Here is a 21681-nt window from a genome sequence, read left to right on the forward strand (position 1 = left end):
GGAAAAAAAACCTGCTCTAATACGTTTTCTGAAATGTCACTCTCAGGAGATAGCAGCAGATAGTCTTTCCCTGGAATCTGGGATATGAAAATGACCTGTGGCTGGAAGGAAACGAATCTTCAGGTGATACATGTAGAGACAGGAGGCTAAGTCTGAAGATTAAGGAAAGAGAAAGGGGACAGATGGACTGTGCCCTGCGATCCCAGACTAGCGTGCTCCGTGCCTCGTCTCAGGAAGTGAGAACATTTGCCAGCCTCTGCTTCATGTAGCTTCCTCTCCTCACCCCCCTCCTTGGCCACCTCCCTCTCCCCCTTCTTCCTGCCTCAAATTGCTTCTCTCATTCTCTTCCTCTTTCTTAGAAGGAGCCTGCCTTCTTTACTTCGCTTTCATCCTGGAAAAGAGCAGTGCGCCTTGATGATGATTTCTTTAGATGTTCATGTATTTTATTTTTGAGAGAGAGAGAGCGCACAACCAGAAGAGGGGCAGAAAGAGAGGGAGAGAGAGAATCCCAAGCAGGCTCTGTGCTGTCAGCGCAGAGCCTGAGGTTGGGCTGAATCTCACGAAGTGTGAGATCATGACCTGAATGGAAACCAAGAGTAGGACGCTTCACCGACTGAGCCACCAGGCACCCCTCTGTCTTTTTCAAGATAAAATGGCAGCTACAATATAAATTTAATTCTAATAAAGGAAAAGTACAGTAAGAATTCTCTTCAGCACGGGGCACATCTCTTGGTGATTTTCAAGATGGGAGTCCTTCAAAATTGTTGCTGTACTTGAGAAGTACCTAAATCCTCCCTTAGGGTATTGATTGTGACATTCTTCAGAGGCAAACTCATTTCTGTTACTCATTTTCAAAACACATGTTCCTTTGTCTTTTCACACTCATCACAATGAGATTTAAACTAGAGACACAGCATCACCCATTTAAGGGTTATGAATAGCACTGCCTTGAAAAGGCCTGGTGCAAATTTGTGTGGAATTGAAAGTGATGCATTGGACTTGGAAGAATGTCAGGCAGACGCGCAGACTAGGTTGGAGGCCAAGTTTCCTCAGTGTCCTGAGCATGGAACACGAGACCCTCTCCCACCATGCTCACAGTCAGATCCAAATCATCACTTCCAGATGGAGAAATGGAATGGAAGGGTGGTACAGCACCCAAGACTCGTGCAGTCTACCAAACAAAAGAGGTTCGATAATCAAGAGGCCACCCTAAGTAAGCACGGAGGAAGATTGGATTATGGACCCCATTCTTCCCCCATCCCTGTACCTGTGCCTCTGGCCAGGTGGCTCTGAAGTCCCTGCCACTAGAGGCTGAGAGCATTTCTCCATTCCTTGGTGTGGGCTGGGTCCACGCTCTGGTGGAATGCCACCAATCCAAGGCTTTCAGAAACTCTGTATGCCTCCACTTGTCCTCACCATGAGGAGAGCACAACCTGGCTGGCCCACTCGTCCAAGGAAGGGGTCGGAGAAGAAGAAAAGCATATGCGAGGCAGCCAAACCCCAGCTGATCTGAAGATGCCCGAGTAAGAGTCACAGAAGGCTACTCCAAGTGTGGGAGTTTGAGAGGACTTGTTTGTTACACAGCGTTACTGAGAAACCCCTGAGTGATACAAGCGCCGCTCTGAAATGTGGCTCGTTCTAAGGAAGAACATGAATAATGGTGGCTAGAAATGAGAGTGTGAATGGATAATGGTTCTCTGAAGATGAGGACAGCCCCGTGTGTCGGTTTGCAAGACGGGAAGATGTTCCTCCCCATTCTGAACATCCCACTCCTTAACCGGGTCTCGGCCAAGCGTGAAGGGAAACGTAGAATCCTGCCTTCCTGGCCACACTGGAAAGCACTGACAGGTCCGAGCTCGGCGATGACAGACGTGGGCTTCTTCGGGAATCTCATTGTGAAGACTATCAGATAGATAAGGAAGTGAGAAAAGACTTCCGGATGACCACCGCCTGACAGACGTTAAGCTACTCGGCACTCACAAGGGAGGCCATTCATTCACAGGTCAAGTGCCTGGGGTAAGTGGGTTATAGTCTCACTGAAACTTGCCTTTTAACTTTGCTCCTTGCTCCCAACCCTCTCCTCTAAAGCCGCAGCATGAGTCTCATAGCATGAGTCTCTTGACTCACCCAACATGGTACTTTAAAACACAGCTGCACATCCCAAGTCTCGTACACACCAAACACCCAAAGCTTCCTTACGATTTTGTTTGGACGCACCGCTCACCATTCTGATCACTCTTGTAGACACCCACTCGCTTGTCCATATCCCTTATAAAATATGAAATAGAGAATTAGAGACAATCCTCGATGTGAACCTAAAACACTGCCATGTAGATGAGGGGCTACTTAACGTGTGGACGTTATTTTTCCAACTATTTATGCCTATTAAGCTTAACTTTTTTCTGTAAAACTAATTTGGCTTATCCTGTGAATAGATTTCTCTGCTTCAGGAGAGTAATGACTATTTTCTCCTCTAATGATAACCAACTCCAATGGGCTCCCTTTACGGAGAACCTTCTAGATGCCTGGTGCTTCCCATCTGCCAGCTCATGAATCCATTCAAAACCCTGAGGTTTTCATAGCTGTATAGAATGAGGACACAGGTTCAGAGAAGGTGAGTCATTGACACTAGGTCACACGGCTGCATGGGGTTCAACTTCAGGCTGATTCCATGAACGTAGTCTTTCTACTATCCTCACCCCCTCACCTCATTTTATCTGGGAAGGGAAAGGCTAATTATGTCATGGGAATAGGCAGGAGAAAAATACGGGTCAGCGTTCTCCCCATTCTGTGCACTGACCAGAAAGGCGTCTCTTTGCCCACTCCAAATGAAAATGGCCTCTCACCATGCGACACGACAAAGCCATCGGCTGGAGTACGACAATCACGTGACTGGCCTCAGAACCCGGATGGAAAGGAACCAACAGAGGCCAGTCTTGTGATCTTCAACCAAAGTTTTCTTCTATGATTGTGGTGGACACTGCTGATGCCTTGCCCAGATACCCCTACCGGGTGTCCGGGGGCAGATGAACGGCCTCCCAGAGGTGTCCCCCTCCTAATCCCCAGAACCTGTGACCATGTTACGTTACATGGCAAGGGGAAATCAAGGTTACAGACGGAAGGAAGGCCGCCAGTCAGGTGGCCTTGAGACGGAAGGATCATCCAGATGGGTGCAAGAGGGACAGTGAGGACCAAGGAGACGGCAGTGTGAGAAAGATGTACCTGCCATCATAACTCTGAACACAGAAGGGGCCACAGGCCAAGGTGTGGACAGTCTATCAAAGCTGGAGAAGGCAAGGACATACACTCTCCCCTAGAGCCTCCAGAAAGAAACGTATCTCCTGACACCTTGGTTTTAGCCCGCTGAGACCCACCGCGGACTTTCAACCTCCAGAACTGTAAGACAGTGACTCTGTGTTGTTTTAACCTCCTAGATTTGTGATAATCGGTGACAGCAGCAAAAAGCCCCGACTGCTCCGGAGATGTGTGTGCTGGCTCCCGAAGGCTCACAGCGACCCCTTTCTCCAGACAACTGCCTTCAACGGAGCATGAACCACTGGACCCAGCGGGTTAGGAAAGGGCCTCCACCATGGGAGGAGGGAGGGGCCACTGCCAGCAGGATACAAAAGGCTGGCCTCCAGGAAGGCCGGGCTGTGTAACCCTGGAGCCAGACTCCCGCCAGGCGGGGACCGCTTCCTTATTTAGAGACTTGCCTGCCCCATCTGCTTCCTCCCTCCCCCTTCTCCCCCGAGTGCCCCCTCAACAGATCCCAGAGGTCTAACTCCCCTCTGGGGCTCTGCTTCTAGGGAATGTGACCTGAGGCAACGGTCACCCTCAGAAGGGATGCCAGCCTGTAGGAAATTGGTGCTGGAGGGGACACGGCAGGGCCGGACAGAAGTGCCTGTGTCAGGGTAGGAGCGCTGGGCCATGAGGCTAGAGAACAAACCAGCTTTTGCCTGGGACCTCGCTGGGCCCCGGGCCCGGCTTGCGAGTCTGAGGTTCTGGACCTTAACAGCGTCCCTCCCTGAAACGTTCGTGGCCAAGCCCAACTCTGAAGCATCTAGGACGTCAACAAGCAGGAGCAGATCTCCCACACCTGTTGGCCTCAGAGTACTTAGGGCACCCCACGAATTGGCCCAGCGACACTTCTGGAGGGTCAGGGGCATCTCAGGAAGACGGTGCACAACTGGATCGGCCCTGCATCTTTCATTTTCGGCCTCGCTTCCATTTGGGATGACCTCTCCCTTCTCCTAGCGGAGGAATGGTGGCGGGGGGGACATCCTCGGACCCCCTGAGAGCAGACACAGGCCTGTCTCCTTGCGCTTTCTTCCTGTTCTGCGGTGACGGGTCAATTACCAAGGTATACTGCTGCTCTCGAAACAACGGGTTCAAGTTCACTCTGAATCCCACCCGAACTGCCTGTAGCTGGGACGTTTTGGGGGGTCCTTCCTGTCATCTGGGCACACCCCCTAAGACTCTCAGGCTGCCAGGCACGGGACGTAATGGTGGCTCCATCACCTTTCCCGCCCCGTTCAGTGCCTCCCCCAGAATCATCCCCCCCACACCTGCCCGTCTGGCTCATCCGCTTGTAATTCACCAAGCAACAGACCCCCTCCCCAGGCTGCCCGGACACACGTCGCTGTGCGCCCTGGAGCGGATGCTGTGATGTGTCACTCGGGGCCCCCTGCAGAATTCCACGCCCAAGCATCCCACGTCTTGCTTGCCTCCCACCGATTCCCTCTCTGCTAACTGCCCTTGGCTGAAAAGAGCTGCTCCGTTCAGATCATGCCCCCTCCCCAAGGGCTGCCCGTACGCAGTGAGAGGTGAGGCAGGGGCACCAAGTCCCGGACCTCCAGCCTCCAAGCAGACGACCGTACAGGGCTCCCCGGGGACCCGGCCCAAGTTGCACCTGCTTCACCATCCAACGCCTCCCTCTGCCCCGTCCTGCCTCCCTTCCCTTTGCCCAGCTATCGTTCCCCCAAACAACCTGCCCTCGTGCACGCCTCTGAGGCTCAGAACCCGTCCTGGAACCCGGACCCGGGCCGCACCACTGTCACCGGCCTGTCCGGCGGGCGTGGGGACCTGGAGGTGGGGGTGGGGGAGGCCTTACCCACGATCATGTGGTTGCACACATCGCAGAAGGTGGGCTTCTTGAAGATGTGCTCCTGAAAGGCGTGGGCCTTGCCGCCAGCCCCGGGGTGCAGGGCGGCCCTGGTGGGTGTGGACGTCAGGCTTCCGGGCGCAGGGAGCGGGCTGGAGCTGGGGCTGACCTCGGCCAGCATGTCCGCCTGCAGCTTCACGTCGCTGTTGGTTCGCTGGAAGAAGTTGTCGGCGCTTTTGCTCCGTAAACTCTTGGTCTTGAAAGAAAGTGATCGTTTTAGTTTCTGGAGCTGCAATGCAATGACAGAACACGCTCTTACGATCGATCATGCAGACTCAGGCTGTGGGGGTGAGGTCGGCTGCAGACGCTTGTGTCATCCCCCCCCCCCCCCGACACCCTCGGACCCAAGGAGGCTCACGCGCGTCCCCGCGTGGGTGGGGCGAGGTCAGGGCCTGGAGGGAGTTGGCCCGCTCTCTCCCCGCCCCCTCCCAAGCCAGAAGACCCAAAGAGCACGCACGGCGCGCCTGCTCCTGGAGGTCCTACCGGCGTGCCATCAGAACGTCCCGTGACGCTGGACTTTTGACACCACCCGCCTTCTGAATTTGAATCACTGGAACGACTAAGCGTTCGGCCTTCTGGGCTCGGTGGCCGCGTCTACGATGCCAGGACCTCTGCTGGATGTTCTCTCTTATGGTCACTTAGCAGCCACCCATCTCTATACACAGCAGAGCAAGAGAGGCCACTGTGTGGCTGGGAATCCACGTGGCCAAAGTATCCACGGAACACGAACTAGAAACTCTCAAGCCTGCGTGGGTCTGAAGCGTACGGACGGGTAATCTGGGCGTGGGCGTGGGCGTGGGATTATCTGTCTGACCTTCTCTGCTCTTCTCCCGCTTTGCTGCTGGGGTTTGGCCATGGCAAACAGGATCATTTTTCCTTTGCCCTCGGAATTGGAATTACGAAGGGTTAAAACATGGGTTTGGCAAAGCCTTAATTTCCGAAAGGTCTGGCTTTGGTCCAGTCTGTACCACCAATCTAGCCTTCACATTGGAGCCAGAAGGGTCTTTTGGAAACACAGATGTGAGCATGTGAGCCTGGGGGTCTTCGTGAAGTTTCCTGAAACTTCATGAAGTCTCGTTTGTTCTTAAATCTAAAGAGACGCTCCTTGTCATGGGCTCCAGGGACTGGCAGATTCTGGGTCCCCGTGACAGCTTGCACCAGCGTGTACCTTGCTCTGTCCATGGCAGCCACGGTGGCCTTTGAGAAGTCTGTGATATTTACTATGCTTTCTCCTCACTGTCCCTTTTGTGCAAATGTTTCCCTTTCGCCCAAATAAGAGGAACGGAGCGCTTAGTGGCTGTGTGGTCTGCGAGAGGTCACTTTACCTAGAAGGTAGTTTCCTTTCGTAATTGAATGTCCATGGGGACTCTGTCTGTCTCCTGGAATTAATGTCTTTGACCCAAAGCTGCAGATAAAAAGGTGGTAAAGCACACTCGTCTAATAAGGCCCCCTGCAAGTGTGGTCAACCCCCCCACCCCCACCACCACGGGATATATAAGATGAGTTGATAAGCCCATGCCAAACCTAGTCACCTCTGCATCTCCCCTCCAACCTCTTCCATAGCAGATCAGGAACATGTGGTCTTCGGTGCTTGGGGCAGACTGCAAAAACGCCCCAATTTTCTACCCTTCCCCTTCCCCATTCACCTCTGCAATGTGACTTTGCAGACCCACCAGTCCAAGGTAGCGTATCTCCTCACTCCTTGGATCTTGTTGGTTTGGGGAATTTGACCAAGAGAAGGCGGCAGAAGCAGTTCCGAGCCAGTTCCGAGCCCAGACCTCAAGCTGCCTGGCATGCTCTGTCCTCCCTCTTGGAAACCAAACTGCCATAGGGGCTAAGCCAGTGCCACCTGAAGGATGATGACGGGCACACAGTCCCATCACTTCCCATCACATGAGTAAGACCCCTGAAGCACAGCCACCCTGTTTCCCTGCGTGGAATAAAGAGTCTAGATGAGACCAGAAGAACCGTCGAGCTGAGTCCCATCCAAATCGCCAACCCACAGAACCATCAACTAAAGAGATGACTGGTGTTTGAAATCATTAGGTTGGGTGTCTATTGTGTGTAGATGGCAATACGTTGCTTCTTCCCACCTTCCTGGAATGGGGTGGGATTGTCATTCCTTGCCCAGGAGATGTTGGTTGTGGCTGTGTGAAGCCAGGGAGCCATCCAGGGAAGAGGCCTGCAGGGCCCTCTAGCGGAGCCCCACTAAGGCCAGCAATGAGGCATCATTAGCCAGAAAGTTCTGGCCAGAGAGGCAGCAACACCCTACATTAAAAGGTCAGAGGCAGCGGGCCCTTTTCTCTACAGCCCAAACCCACCAGAGGAGCTAGAAACATCAAAGGAGGAGGAGGAGAAGCTCAAGAGTTCTTTGGGAGTTGTTTGTTCTCGTACCATAACCTGGCCCATCCTGACTGATACAGGGGAGCAGGGCCACGCGTCCTTGGGAGCCCTGCATTTATTGTGAAGAGGACCTTCCTTATCTAGCAAAACTAAGTGACACGGGGCATGAAAAGCACTCGCTGAAACAGCCACACCAAGGTGGGGACCCGGAAACCATAAAGGAGCAGAACAGACCTTCCTCGCTTCCGTTCCTTCCAGCTAGGAACTGGGCGGGTGCTGGAGGAAGGAGGGATTAAATACATGGGACGAGAGTTTTATTTTAGACAGAGTTTTAGTAAACTCAAGTGACCAGGAAGTTAAGGAATCTGCCAAGATTTTCTCATGGGCTGTGGCAACCTAGGGCGAGGGTGGTTTATCAGACTAAATATCATCACATAGAAAAATCAAGTCTTTTTCTGTCTCCCCTCCCCCCACCCCCCATGGAGTTCTGATGGTTCAATAAATGGGCTACTCTAGTCTCCAAAACAGAACAATAGCACCCATTCTGATGATAATAATGGCACCTACCCTGAGGGCTTCACCAGGCGCCCCTTCTTTATCTTCCCAATCATCTAGAAGGCACTGCTGTTCTCCCTCTGGAGAAATGGCCCAGGGAGGTTAAGGGATTTGCCCGAGGTCACACAGCTCAAGACCAAGGTTCAGAATGAGTCAAGACCAAGGTTCAGAATGAAATTTACCTGCCTCTAAACCCACCCTGTTTGCACTGCCAGTGATTGACAGATGATGGAGGCGGGATGAGAGAGAGTTACCCCTCACCCCCAGGGGGGATGGAACTACTCTTGGTGTACGTTTAGAATGGGAAGGGAGGTGAAGCAAAAAAGCAAATGTACATTTTTGGGAGCTATTTCCTTTATTTTATGTCTTTCCAATTTTTCAGAAGTAGTAAGGGGGGGAATGCCTTTTTATCAAAGGGAGCATCAGACTCCCCTTTAAGGTTTCTCTAACAGACCGTGCGTCTCTTCCCTGCTAGGACAGGGAAGGTGATGGGGTGTTGCTTACATACGTCCGGTCCGGTCTCCCTCCTGTGCTCATGTGCTTTATTTCTGCCCCCAGAACCTGCCAAATACGGTATTCTGTGTTCCCTGGAAGGTTAGCATGATGCCAAGACACCTGTAGCATTTTCCTTGTCCTGGGGGACGCGGCTGGAAATTGTGTCAGACTTTTCAGAGCCTGCCTGCCTGTAGAGCTGGAGAATTTGCCTCAAGAGCCAATGTGACAGCTCTTTTTCAAGTGGACAGCTTAAAAGAAATGCCTACAAGTTAAACAAAGTCTGAGCAGTGAGCTCAAAGGAACACACTTTCTCCAACTATTCCCAAGAGGAGAAGCCAGATGGGAATATATACAATGCAGAAATAGAAGCAAACCCTGATAATAGCGGCATCACAAAATGATTAGCTTCCATGCCCCACTGCCACAGCCCGGCTCCTTTTATAATAATAATGGTTGAAGGAACAGATACTCTTGAGTACTTTGCCATTTGCCAGAAACTGCTCTATATACTTTAATTCATGTTATTATCCTCGTGACGTGATGAGCAAGAGATCATTCACTGATTCAATAATTCATTCAAGGAATATTTATTGTGTCACTACTATGAGCCCGGCCCTGACCTTGGTTTTGCAGACACAGCAGCGTAAAAAAGTAAAATCCTTTCCCTTAAGGGTTTAAGGTCTAGTGGGTAGAAATAGAAAGTAAATAAATAATCAGAGATGTATATAACAGCATTTGGGTAAGGATAAGAGCCATGAAGGAAACAGAAGTGGGGGGGCGCCTGGGTGGCGCAGTCGGTTAAGCGTCCGACTTCAGCCAGGTCACGATCTCGCAGTCCGTGAGTTCGAGCCCCGCGTCGGGCTCTGGGCTGATGGCTCAGAGCCTGGAGCCTGTTTCCAATTCTGTGTCTCCCTCTCTCTCTGCCCCTCCCCCGTTCATGCTCTGTCTCTCTCTGTCCCAAAAATAAATAAACGTTGGAAAAAAAAAAAAAAAAAAAAAAGAAGTGGAGCCAGGCTTTAGGAGGTGACAAGGAAGGCTTCTCTGACTGGTGACACTGGAACAGAGGCACACAAGAAGTGAAGTCATGAGGTACTGTGGAGAAGAGCATTCTGGGTAGTGGGGGAAACCAAGGGCAAAGGCCCTGACAAAGTGGCTGTTTGAGGAATACCAGGAAGTCAGTGTGTCTGGGACAGCAGGTGGAAAGAGAAAAAGGACAGAGAGGTCAAGGGTCAGCTTCATGCTAGTCCTGGCAGGCCAGGGCAAGGGCCTTGGAACGTATCCTGAGGGTGATAGTATGAGCAGGGAAGTGACAAGGTGTGGCTTGAATTTCCAAAGGGTTACTCTGGCTGCTGTGTAGAAAACAGACTCTAGGAGGCCAAGATGGAAGCTGGGAGACCAGTTAGAAACTCTTCCAATTATCCCGGGAGAATTACTTTTGGGTTGGCTTAGCAGCGTTACAGTACAACATGGTTGAACTTGGGGTATATCTGGAAGGTAGGACCAACTGGGCCTGCTTAAGGATTAGACGTGGAGTGTGAAGGAACAAGGGGGCTCAAGAATGATTTCAAGGTTTGGGGCTTGAGCAAGTGGTCAAATGGAGGGACTATTTTTTCAAATAAAGAGCCCTAGAGAAGAAGCAAGTTGGTGTGGGCAAGTGGAGTGGGAGGCAGAGTTGGTTTGGGGAAAGTGAGTTTGACGTGCTTATATGGAATTTACGTGGAGCTGGATATGTGACTCCGGATTCAGGCGAGAGGTCTGAGCTGGGGAAATACATGTGCAAGTCATGAGCACGTACGTAGTACTCACAACCAAGAGACTTGATGAGATCACTGCGGTTAGTGCGACGCTGAAGAGAAGTGCTCCGAGGAAGGAGACCTGGAGGTCAAGAAGATGAGGGAAATATTACAAGGTCAAGAAGACTGAGGGAAAACAAAGGCAGCTGAGAAGGAGACACTGGCGAAGAAAGAGAGGGAGGTTTTAGAAGCTCCGGGAATAAAACGATTCAAGAGGAAAAGAGAAGAACGAAGCTTATCCAATAAGTTACTTGAGGGCTAGGGGTTGGCTTGGACAATGTCTTTGGGGGACCTTAACGGGAAATGGCTGTCAGTTGTGGAATGAAGATCCATATGCAGAGCTCTCTCAACTCCAGAGCCCCTTCGGTCAAATGGACTTTCGTAAGGTTTTCCACCCTTGACGTCCTCCCGGTAAAAAAAATCCTCTGTTTGGCGTGCCCCAGCTTCCTGGTGCCAGCTGGAATGGTAGCGATCATCCATGTGGATTATTGAGGCAATCTCACCAACATCTGACCCATTCGTGGCCTGATTTCTTTTTTAAAAATATTTATTTATTTTGAGAGAGAGAGAGACGAAGAGAGAGTGCTCAGGACACAAGCAGGGAGGAACAGAGAGAGAGAGGCAGAGAGAGAGAGAATCCTAAGCAGACTCCACGCTCAGCACAGAGCCCAGCATGGGGCTCGAACTCACCAACTGTGAGATCACGACCTGAGCTGAGCTCAAGAGACGCTTCACCGACAGAGCCACCCAGATGCCCCGAAGCCCGATTTCTTTTAAGACAAACACAATCTATTCCAGGTCCTGATTGGCTTCAGTTTGGATGTGACTTCAAAGTCGGTTAATAGTCCTCTTACATCTACCCGGCTTGGTCAAAACCAGCAAGAACTGGCTGTTTGTGAGTATGTCGGCAAAGCAACAGTTACCGAGCGTGATCGGTTGAAGGCCCATCGATGAGCGGTGTGGCTTGGGCAGGCCCTCAAGCTCCTTAGCTTGGAATCTATCCAGTAAAGAGAGAGGAAGGGCTTGGTGGTTGCTGAGTTCCCTTCCTGCTCTAGCAAGTCAGCGCGGTGAGGGAATACAAAAGACTTTGAACGGTCTCCACTTCTAGGAAGTCTAAGATCGAACTCTGGAGACGAGTAGCAATGCTTAAGATGGTCCAAGGGTGACACAAGACCCTAAATTATATTATCAAGTGATAAGTAGAGTGTTTTCATCACGGCCTATTCTGGTATGTCAGAAAAGGGAGCTTTCAATGGTGTCTGGAATAGTCCGGAGACATTCTTTCAAACCGTAAAGGGTGAATTGACTTTCAGACACACAACTGAACCGTGTAAGTGCCCCCCTGCCCCATTCACCTGTAGGTTATATACCCAGGCTCCTCACTGTGTGACACAAGACTCTTGTATACATACACCTGCCCGGCATACTCTAGTCACCCCTCTACCATCCCAGGCGCGCAGACACAGTAAGAGAAGCCCCCAAATTTTCAGTGATGCATAAGCCTTCAACGCCTGTGTTCTGCCCGGAAATGGCACTCCAGCCTACCTGGAAAATGCCTCATTGTCCTTGAAGGCTTTTCTCTGGCTTCCTGCCTGACCCTCCCAGCAGGTGGACAGGGACTTTCTCTCCCGCGTGACCCAAGTGTGCAGAGTGGAGACATCTCACCGTCCTTCCTGCCGTCCGCCCTGGGCTCCTCTCCAGACCATCAGGCTACTTCCGACACGTGCCTGGCACGTAGTAATGACATTCATTACCCCGGCAAATAGTTATCCAGCTCTTCTTATGCACCAGACTCTGCCCTGAGGGTGTATGTAAGTCACCTTTTGATGTTCGTGCTAACCCTGAAATAACGTGGCATAACGTGCCCCCAAACACCCAGAAAGTGTGGCAGAGTCAGGATTAGCGTCCAGGACGGGTTGACTTCAGAGTCCCAGCTCTCAGCCTCTACACGTTTGTTAAATGACGGCCAGGCAGGCTGATGGATGGACTGAATGAACAGCAAGAGTTACGGAGCCAGACTGGAGACCTGGATGCGGAAGCAGGAGCGAGTGCGTCGCGAGCAGGTGCGCCGGGGTCCCCACGGGATTTAAGCGGTGCTCACAGCTGGACCCCAGACATACCAGGTGTGTGGCACACCCTTCCCGAGAAGCTGGCCCGACGGGTCCTCCAGGCGTGCTGGCAAGAGTGGGAAACAACGGTGATGAAGGCCACGTGTATGGGTGCGTGTGGGGAGGTGTCCCAGGCGAGGACGGCAGCCAGGTGGAAGGAGTGTAGGGGACGGTAAGCCGCAGAGACCCACGGCAGGTGTTCCGGAGGGAGAAACCGGCTCTGAACGCCAAGTCGGGGTAGGACCTGGGCGTCTCAGAGGCACACCCCGGGGACGGACAGGTTGGGCAGCCGCTCCCTCTGGCCGTCAGGCTAGCGGCCGTGTCTCCTCCAAAGGCGTTTCTCCGTAGCTCCCAGGTCCACGGAGGCTAGAACAGGAAGGCTGTGGTCGCAGGCAGCTTCTGCCTACTCCTCACCTGTTCCTCTTTGCCGGAGAAATTGAAGATCATCAATTTCCCGAGATACCAGCATCTTCCTTTCTGAAAGTCCTAAAGGTGGTGGAAGTTTTGTTTGGGGTTTTCTTGGTTCTGTCCTGAGAACAGTCCTCACCAACAGTGAGTCGGTTAGATCTTGTTTCATGGCAAACATCAAGGTAATAATTAATACCTCACTCTTTTGGTACAGCGATACGCATGCACACGCACACACACACACACACACACACACACACCTACTTTTTATCTGACGTACCTTTCCACGAAACAGCCCTGTGAATTGAGCAGGGCAACTATCACCCCCAAGTGACAGATGAACAAACGAGACACAAGATGTGAAGTGACATTCCCGAGGCCCACAGAAGAGGATGTGCTTAATGGGGAGGAGACGAACGGTTTTAAGGACCGTCTTATGTGCAGGGACAGAGGATGATTCCGAAGCCGAGGAGGACCCACTCAAGGCTTTGCCCTTCTAAGCCTGTGGGTCTCCAGCAGCGTGAGCACACGGAAGTTACTTAACTTCTCTGACTCTCGGCTTCCCCATCCACAGAATGGGGATAAGAACACTTGCCTTGCAGGTATGTCTGCCTATGCAGGATTAAGTACGAGGAGCATCTAAAACCCGTGGCATAACCCTGGCACTCAGGGGCCACGTCCTAACGCGCAACGTCTCAAAACCCCCGAACACCACCGTCCTTTCTGGTTGGCATGAGGTGGGGAGCATGGCTTTTATCCTTCCCCTTCGTGTGGATGCCAATTTCACAATCCCGGGGCCGTTCCATCACCTTCAGGGGTGGGTCAAGATTCCCCTTGGGAAAGAGTATTACATGTGCTCAGAAGAAATACTTTGAGAAGACAGAGGCAAGGGAAGATGGTACCTCAAAGACCAAACTCAATAATAATGACAGTAGTGAGATGCCACTGTGTTCTGGGAAGCCCTTAGGAGGCTGAGATTTACAGTGTGAGGGACTGAGCTGCACTACAACGTACATCAGAGGTGAGCTGGGTGGAGGGGGCAGGCTGCCATGCGGGAGGCGTGCGGCGAAAAGGCAATGAGAAAATAAATTCAGAGGTGGTATGGCTTCTGGAGTCAGACAGCTACTGGAGAGGGTATGCATTATAAACCTCCTCATTCTTCTCGGAATCCTCAGAAGTCTTCATTTCTCACCCACACTTTGGCGAGGGGGCCCTTTTTCAGGGAGGATATGGGCGTGAGGCACCAGCACCTGGATTAAGGTGGAACCCGTGGGCCCATTTGGGAGTAAACTCCCAAATCCCGCCAGAGAGAGGGCCTGCCTGACCAGGAGGCTGGGACTGAGAATCCTGGTCCTGAACCACGTGGCCCAGCAAGTGGGAGTCACACTGGGCCCTCTGATGCCGTGGCCAGTCCCCTCTCCGCTGCTGCTGTCACCGTTGTGACAGCTTCCGAGGAGGGATACAGCCCCAGGGGCCATATCATGGTTTTTATTCCCACGAGCAGAGAGAGGGCTGGGCCCCAGGAAGGCCAATGAACACAGAGAAAATGGAAAAGTGACTTCTAAAAGATGGAAAAACTGTTTTTTTTTCAGAGGCAAATGAGTTTAGAATGGGGATCGTTCTTGATTCTGATTCATACATTAAATGGTTCTATTGATGAAGTGATGGACGAAGGAACAAAAGTATTTACACTTGATTATGCTGGGCCTCATTTATTAACACCACCTCCCACAGTGCCTTGCAAATGGTAGGGACTTATTATGGGCTGAATTGTGTTCCCCAAATTAGTATATAGAAGCCCAAATTAATATATATATTAACATATAGAATATATGTAGAAATATATATTTCGAGCCCTGACCCTCAAAACCTCAGCATGTGACTGTATTTGGAGACAGGGCCTTTCTTTTTCCTTTTCTTTTCTTTTCTTTTCTTTTCTTTTCTTTTCTTTTCTTTTCTTTTCTTTTCTTTTCTTTTCTTTTTTCTTTTCTTCTTTCTTTCTTTCTTTCTTTCTTTCTTTCTTTCTTTCTTTTCCTTCCTTCCTTCCTTCCTTCCTTCCTTCCTTCCTTCCTTCCTTCTTTCTTTCTAAAGGGTTTTTAAAAATTTTATTTATTTTGGGGGTGGGAGGGAGAGAGGGAGAAAGAGCCAGCATGAGCGGGAGGGGCAGCGAGAGGGAAAGAGAGAGAATCTCAAGCAGGCTCCACGCTGACAGTACAGAGCCTGATGCAAGGCTCGAACCTGTGACCTGTGAGGTAATGACCTGAGCTGAAATCAAGAGTCGGATGCCCAACCACCTGAGCCACCCAGGCACCCGAGAGGCAGGGCCTATAAATCGGTGATTCAGCTAAAGCGAGGCCTTTAGGGTGGGCCCTAATCCAGTCTGACTGGCGTCTCTACAAGAAGAATGGAAGCCCGGGTGGCTTGGCTTGGCCAGGCCGTTTTGCCGGCGCCTGTCCTTCCTCACACACATCCCTGGAGACCTTCTGTCCATTATCTAAGTTGCAACTCCGATGTCGCTTCCCACGCCCTGTCCCAAGTCTCCCCTGACTTCTCCATTTCTGTGCAGCTCCCGGCGTCTCGCCATCCCTGTAGGAATAGTACGCCACCGCGATTAACCCTCCGCATACTTCCAGTCTATACACTGCGCTCAAGAGCTATCCTCTTCCTTCTCGTATCGCCAGCCCACAGGTGTGGGTTTGGGGATGGGGACGGGCATTCTGTGTTGAATACGTGCATGCACGGCTTCCTGCCTTACATGTTGGAGCTGTCCCCGTTTGGTAGTGAGAACATTAAAGTCGACTCATCCTCTCGATATTTTGGCCTGTTAGAATCTCCTGGAAGAATTCTCCGAGTTTTTCTCATCCCTGATCTTGAACGCCATTTTCTGCCAGTACCCAAGGCCAATCCCTTTTCCTGTGCCAACATCTCTTGTATTCCTGCTTCCCTCCAAGCCACGCCAACTCTGACCCTCTCCCGCTGTGTTATGGCTTTGGTCTCCCCCTTTACAACCCACTTGTGCAGGCTTCTCTTCCAGGGGTTGGGGAGGGTTGCCTGCCCGGCTTACGCAGGAGCTGGGGCCAAGGATCCAGAACGGGCACAGGGGTGCGTCCGGCCAGTCTGCGGCGTGAGGGGGTAGAACGGAAGGAGACAGATGAGTGTGTGCCTGTTGACCTCGAGCCCTGAAACCAACGGGAAAGTTCTCCTCCTCACATTCAAAGGGGGCAAGAGAGGCGAGGGCACACACGCGAGGCTGAAGAGCTGCGATGGTGGTCGGGCAAGGCCGACGAGGGGGCTAAACCCCCAAAACCAGGAGATGGCCGTAAGATGACCCAACGACCTGCAGGGGGAGGGAGCACCTTCTACAGTATATACGTCGGCCTTCATGGACAGGCAGAGAGAAAAAGGGAGCTGTGGTTCTAAAATGGGCCCCGTCACTCCCAGACCACCCCCTGCGGGTGGATGCCGCTGGGGTGGGTGCAGGCCACGGGAGCAGCGGTCTGCTCTGCTTCCCTCTCGCTTGCTGTATGGAGAAGGCACCGGGAACCAAGGCTTCTTGGCGGCATCTTGGCGGAACATACGGGAGAGTCGGGTTCCCACGGAGACAGGCCCTGACCCGGTGGCCTTGTGCGCTGGAGGGCCCAGGAAGCAGTCCCCCAGCCGGTTTCCCTCCCTTTCCAGGCCCCCAGTCAGTCAACGGCATGCCACTTTATCGAATTTATCAGGCCTCCGACCTCAGAACTGCCCTCGACTCCAGCTTCCCCCTCACACTTCGTGTCCGGTCCATTAGCCGACAGACTAGCCAATGAGACTGTCAGGACTCGTGCGGAATCCACTCCCTTCACGTCACTGCCTCCGCCCTTCTCCCGGTCCAGCCTGACATCCGGTCTCACCCACGCAACTGCTTCCTCGGGGCCCCCCGGGAAAATACATCAGCTGCAACCGACGTGCTTGCCCCCTCGTCCTCTCCTTCCTGCAAAGTGGACCGAAGTGACTGTCAGATGGAAGTCAGGCCGCTGGACGCCCCGGCTCCGAACCTCGCCCGAGTGTCTCATCGCACCCAAAACGCAGCTCACGTCCTTTCGGGGGCTTCTCAGGCCCGAGGTGAGCGGACCTGTGACCGCTCTGACCGCCGTCCTTCATCCGTTACTCTGCCCCGGGGGCCCCCTGGTCTCTGTGCTGGTGCCCAAAGGCACCAGGAACGCGGTCACATCGGGGCCTCTGCTCCTGTTCTCTCTTCCTGCAAAGCTCTTTCGTCCGCATGGTTAGCTGACTCCTCCCCTCCACCAGCTCTCTGCACGAAGGTCATTTCACAAGAGACTTTCCTTGACCCCCAGGCTCTGCCCCCCCACCGACCCTGTTCAGAAGGCTTATTGCTACTTGAGTTAAGCTTTTTGTTCTGAAAACCTTGAAACCCACACAAAACCGGCAAGAATAGTTCCACGAATCCTGCTCACGCCCTACACTCAGCTTCGCCAATTATGGATGTTTGCAATATTTGCCTCTTATTATTCTCCCTCAGTAACAGGTATTGTTTTGATCGTTGTCATCCTTGCTATTGTTTTCATCAGTGAACTATTTCAGAATGAGCTGCAGATGCCGTGACCCTCTATCCCTAAATATTCCAGTGTGTCTCCGCCAAGAACAAAGATACGCACTGTGTTACGGAAACGCGATGCGATAAATTAACGCTGATGAGATACTATTATCTCTTAGGCAAGTCATATTCAAATCCTGACAAACCTTGAGGATCTAATCTAAGATTACTCACTGCTTTGAGTTTTCCTGTATTTTCTTTTTAATTGAAGGACAGTTGTCGTACAACATTCTATGAGTTTCAGGTGTACAACATAGCGATTCAACAGTTCTATATACATTGCTGAGTGCTCGCCATGATAAGTTCAGTGAAGCCTCATTTAATTTGGAATAGTGGCTCAGCTTTTGTCTTTGGGACAGCTCTATTTTATTTTACTTTATTTTGAAATGTTTTATTTATTTTTGAGAGAGAGAGAGGGAGAGAGAGAGAGAGCGCGCAAGCTGGGGAGGGGCAGAGAGAGAGAGGGAGACACAGAATCCAAAGCAGGCTCTGGGCTCTGAGCTGTCAGCACAGAGCCCGATGTGGGGCTCAAACTCATGAATCGTGAGATCATGACCTGAGCCGAAGTCAGATGCTTAACCGACTGAGCCACCCACGAACCCCGTTGACAGCTCTACTTTAGATAGATCAGAGCTTGAAGAATGTCTCTGTCTTGCAGAATGTCCTTCAACCTCGGCTTGTCTGATGTGCCTTCAAAGATTTAGACTATGCGTTTTAGGCAGAAATATCATAAAAGTGATGCTATGACCTTCTCAATATATCGTATCAGGGGCCATATGATACCTATTTGTCACTTTACGTTTTATGTTATATACTCATCCATTCACTTGTTGATGATCTGCCCCCCAAACTAGAAGGTAGTCACCATGGAGGGCAGAGAAGTTTCACTGTTCCATTAACTTCTGTATCTCAGAGCCACAAACAAAGCCCGGCACGTGATAGGGGCTCAAGAAATAGTGAGAGGTGTGGCTCACTCTAAACCAGAAAAAATGCTTACCCCAGCATCCTACAGAGAATTCCAGAAAATGTTCCTTCTCCTACATATTCTTGAGCAGTTACAACATGCCGGGCGGCCTCGAGACACCTTGAGCGGCCAGGATGAGGCCTGTATATGCGTCCTTGGGGTTCTCAGGCACTTACTTCCAAGACTGAACTAGAAGGAAAGTTGCAGCAGCCAAGTGGAGGCTGTGCAGAGCAGGGCCCAGGGAGCCGTGGTGCCGGGAAGGGTGTGTGAGACTGGGCCAGCAGGCAGTCAGGCTAGGTGACACTCATGGGGGTGGAGGGGGGCGAGGTGCTCCCGAGGCTCACAGACTTTCCGATCAGTGCCATCAGCCCTCCGACCATTAAGAGGGTCTGCTCTACTCATCACCTGTCAGAGCGGGACATGACTGAGGCCTCCCGGAGCTCTTGTGTGCAAAACGCCCCGCTGATTCAGAAGGGGGAGGGTGAGTGTGAAGGCCGAATCAACAAGATGGAGACGGAAGGAAGGAAGCAACCACAGCTCACTTTCCCGGTGCAAGTTCTCGAACAAAGGCTGAACTAAGCCTTAGTGGGGGTGTTTGTGGGTGGAGGCAGGGAGGGTCTTGGAGGCAGATGAATGGAAGGGCAGTGAAGTAAAGGTCAGGCTTACGCTGTGTTTCAGATGGGGAGAACTTTTATTACCTGAAAATGAGACTCTTATGACCAACAATGGAAGAAGCCATGACATCTGCCCAAAACGTTGTCAAGAGGCAACGAACAGAATTCCAACCAACCATGTGAGAGGAGGGTAAGAAGAAAAATAAAACCGAGAGCTGAGGGCACCCCACTGGGTTCAGCGCACCTAATAAACTGGTGTCCCTATCCCTATTTAAGACTTGTTTTCATAGACGCTATATAATTAGTGACGGGATCAGAACTTGAACCCAAGCTCTGAGTTCCCACCTGAATAGCTTTCCCATAGCCTGGTTCTGCTCTTTAGTGTTGTATTTACTCAGGAAAAACTTACTTACATGCCTTGAAAAAAGTGGCTAATAGATTTAAGTCAGTTTGTATGCTGAATCCTATGTGTATTTCATACATTGTGTATGATCCTTGACTTTTCATTTTCAAACCACTGTAGAGCACGTCTAAAGCTGCCCATTAGATTTACAGGAACCCACTAGTAAATGGTTTTCGATTAAACAGCTTGCAGCTTTTAAGGCAGCTTGGAGAATCAGAGCAGCAAGGAGCAAGAATCCCACCGTTTAGAGCCTCATCTGGCACTTTCTCTGGGTTTAGCAATCTATCTAGCTAAAGATTAGATAAGGGCAATTTCCTTTGCCGAATGAACAACAAAAAAGTTGCTTCTTCCGGATAATTAAAAAGACAAAAGACAAACAAAAAAAAGACAAAAAACAAAACAAACCCAGAGTTAGATGACACTAAATGAGGGGGATTAAAAAAAAAACAAAACAACACACTACAGATTTTAAACATTAGCCATTAGGTGTTGGAGAATTAGTCTGAACTTTCAGCCTCAAGGCTCTGGGTTCCCTCACCTACCAGAGAGTAACCCGGTGATAAACTGCATGACCTATTTCTTTTTTTCAACTTTTTATTTTAAAAATAATTTTATCTATACAGAAAAGTTGCAAAATAGTAGAGTCCTCATCTATCTGTCACCCAGTTTCCCTACTATTAACATCTTACCCACCTGTAGTAAACTGTAGCCAGGAGATGAACACCGATAGAAAACTGACGAATCTATAGACCTTATTGGAATTTTGCTAGTTGTCCGGGAAAGTCTTTTTTCTAGCCCGGGATCCAATCCAGGATTCCACAGGGCATCTAGTCCTGTTTTCTTAGTTTCTTCAATCCATACCAGGTTCTCAGTCTATCTCCTGTACCTTGACCCTTTTGGAGACTACTGGCCAGTATTTTTGTAGAACGTCTTTCAATTTGGGTCTGATGTTTTCTTATTAGATTGAGTCTACATATTTCTCGTAACAACAGGACAAAAATGATACATTCTTCTCAGTGCAACATATTAGGATGTACCTGATGTCAAGTATGTCCCATTACTGGTGATACTAACTTTGGTCGCTGGATTAAGGTGATTCCTGCCAGGTGGCTCCACCGTAAAATGCCTGCATATTTCTGTATCCGTAATGAATGAGTTTCGTGGAGGAGAAATACTTTGAGACCGTGCAAATATCCTGTTTCTCATCACACACTTCAGGATCTATTGGGGATTCTTGCCTGCAAAACTTATTACATGGTGTTTTTACCTAATGGCGATGTCGATTTCCATCAGTCCTTTCCTTCTGTATTTATTAATTAGCAGTCTATTGTAGAATCCTCCTTCACTTATTTATTTATTCACTCAGTTACTCATTTCTATTAGTGTGGGTTGAGGAACGCGTGCTTTATTCCATGAGTTACAATTTGCTACCATCATTATTTATTTTCTTGCTCAAACTGTCCCGGGTTTCGTCATTGGGAGCTCCTTTAGATTGGCATCTGGTCCTTTTTGACATGCCCCCATTATTTTTGAATCCTTCCTTACCTTCTAACATTGCAGAACTCTCTGGGCATATCTCGTATTTTCTCTGTTCCAATTTTGCAGTCAGCCATTTCTCCAAGGAAGCCTGGTTAGTTTCATTTTGTAATGGTTCTTACAAACTGACATCTAGGTACTAGATGTGTTCATTGCCACTGGGATGATACTCATCTGAGGCTCTCTCAGTAGACCGAACTGGGAAATATATTCATGAGTAGTCATATACCCAAACACACACACACACATATATATATGTGTATTTATTTTTATATCAATCTATCTGTATAACTATTAAAAACCATGAGTTCATATAGATGTACTCCCTTATTTATTAAAAAAAAAATGTTTCCTTGTTCCCTGGTGAACACGTGCATGGTTGGACTCTGAAGTTAGTGTCCTTGAGAAAGAGACGGAAATTAGTTGGGAGAAAATATACAGGCCAAAAGAGAAAAATTGGAAAAAAAAATGAAGGAGCAGAGAAGCTACTTAAGAGAGGAATCTTGTAGTCATTTAATAAATGCTTTTGAAAATGTTTATTTATTTTAGCGGGGAGAGAGGGAGGGAGGGAGGGAGAGAAAGAATCCCAAGCAGGCTCTGCACTGTCAGCACAGAGTCTGATGTGGGGCTCGATCCTACGAACCGTGAGATCATGACTTCAGCTGAAACCTAAGAGTTGGACGCTTAACCGACTGAGCCACCCAAGC

At 50.3% G+C, this 21681-nt stretch overlaps 1 protein-coding gene across 5 annotated transcripts in view; it reads right to left on the reverse strand.

The window, feature by feature from the left end:
- Positions 1-21681, reverse strand: part of STAC (SH3 and cysteine rich domain) — a 138438-nt gene that overhangs the window by 75656 nt on the left and 41101 nt on the right. For 4 of the 5 annotated variants that reach the window (XM_011286318.3, XM_019810967.3, XM_045037904.1 and 1 more), the window contains exon 2: positions 5111-5390. In XM_011286318.3, coding sequence (XP_011284620.1) covers positions 5111-5390 — 280 coding nt within the window. The remainder of the gene's footprint in view (positions 1-5110; positions 5391-21681) is intronic. The other variant, XM_011286319.3, reaches the window with a different exon arrangement.

Source organism: Felis catus, chromosome C2 (genome assembly GCF_018350175.1).
Source record: "Felis catus isolate Fca126 chromosome C2, F.catus_Fca126_mat1.0, whole genome shotgun sequence".
NCBI lineage: Eukaryota > Metazoa > Chordata > Mammalia > Carnivora > Felidae > Felis > Felis catus.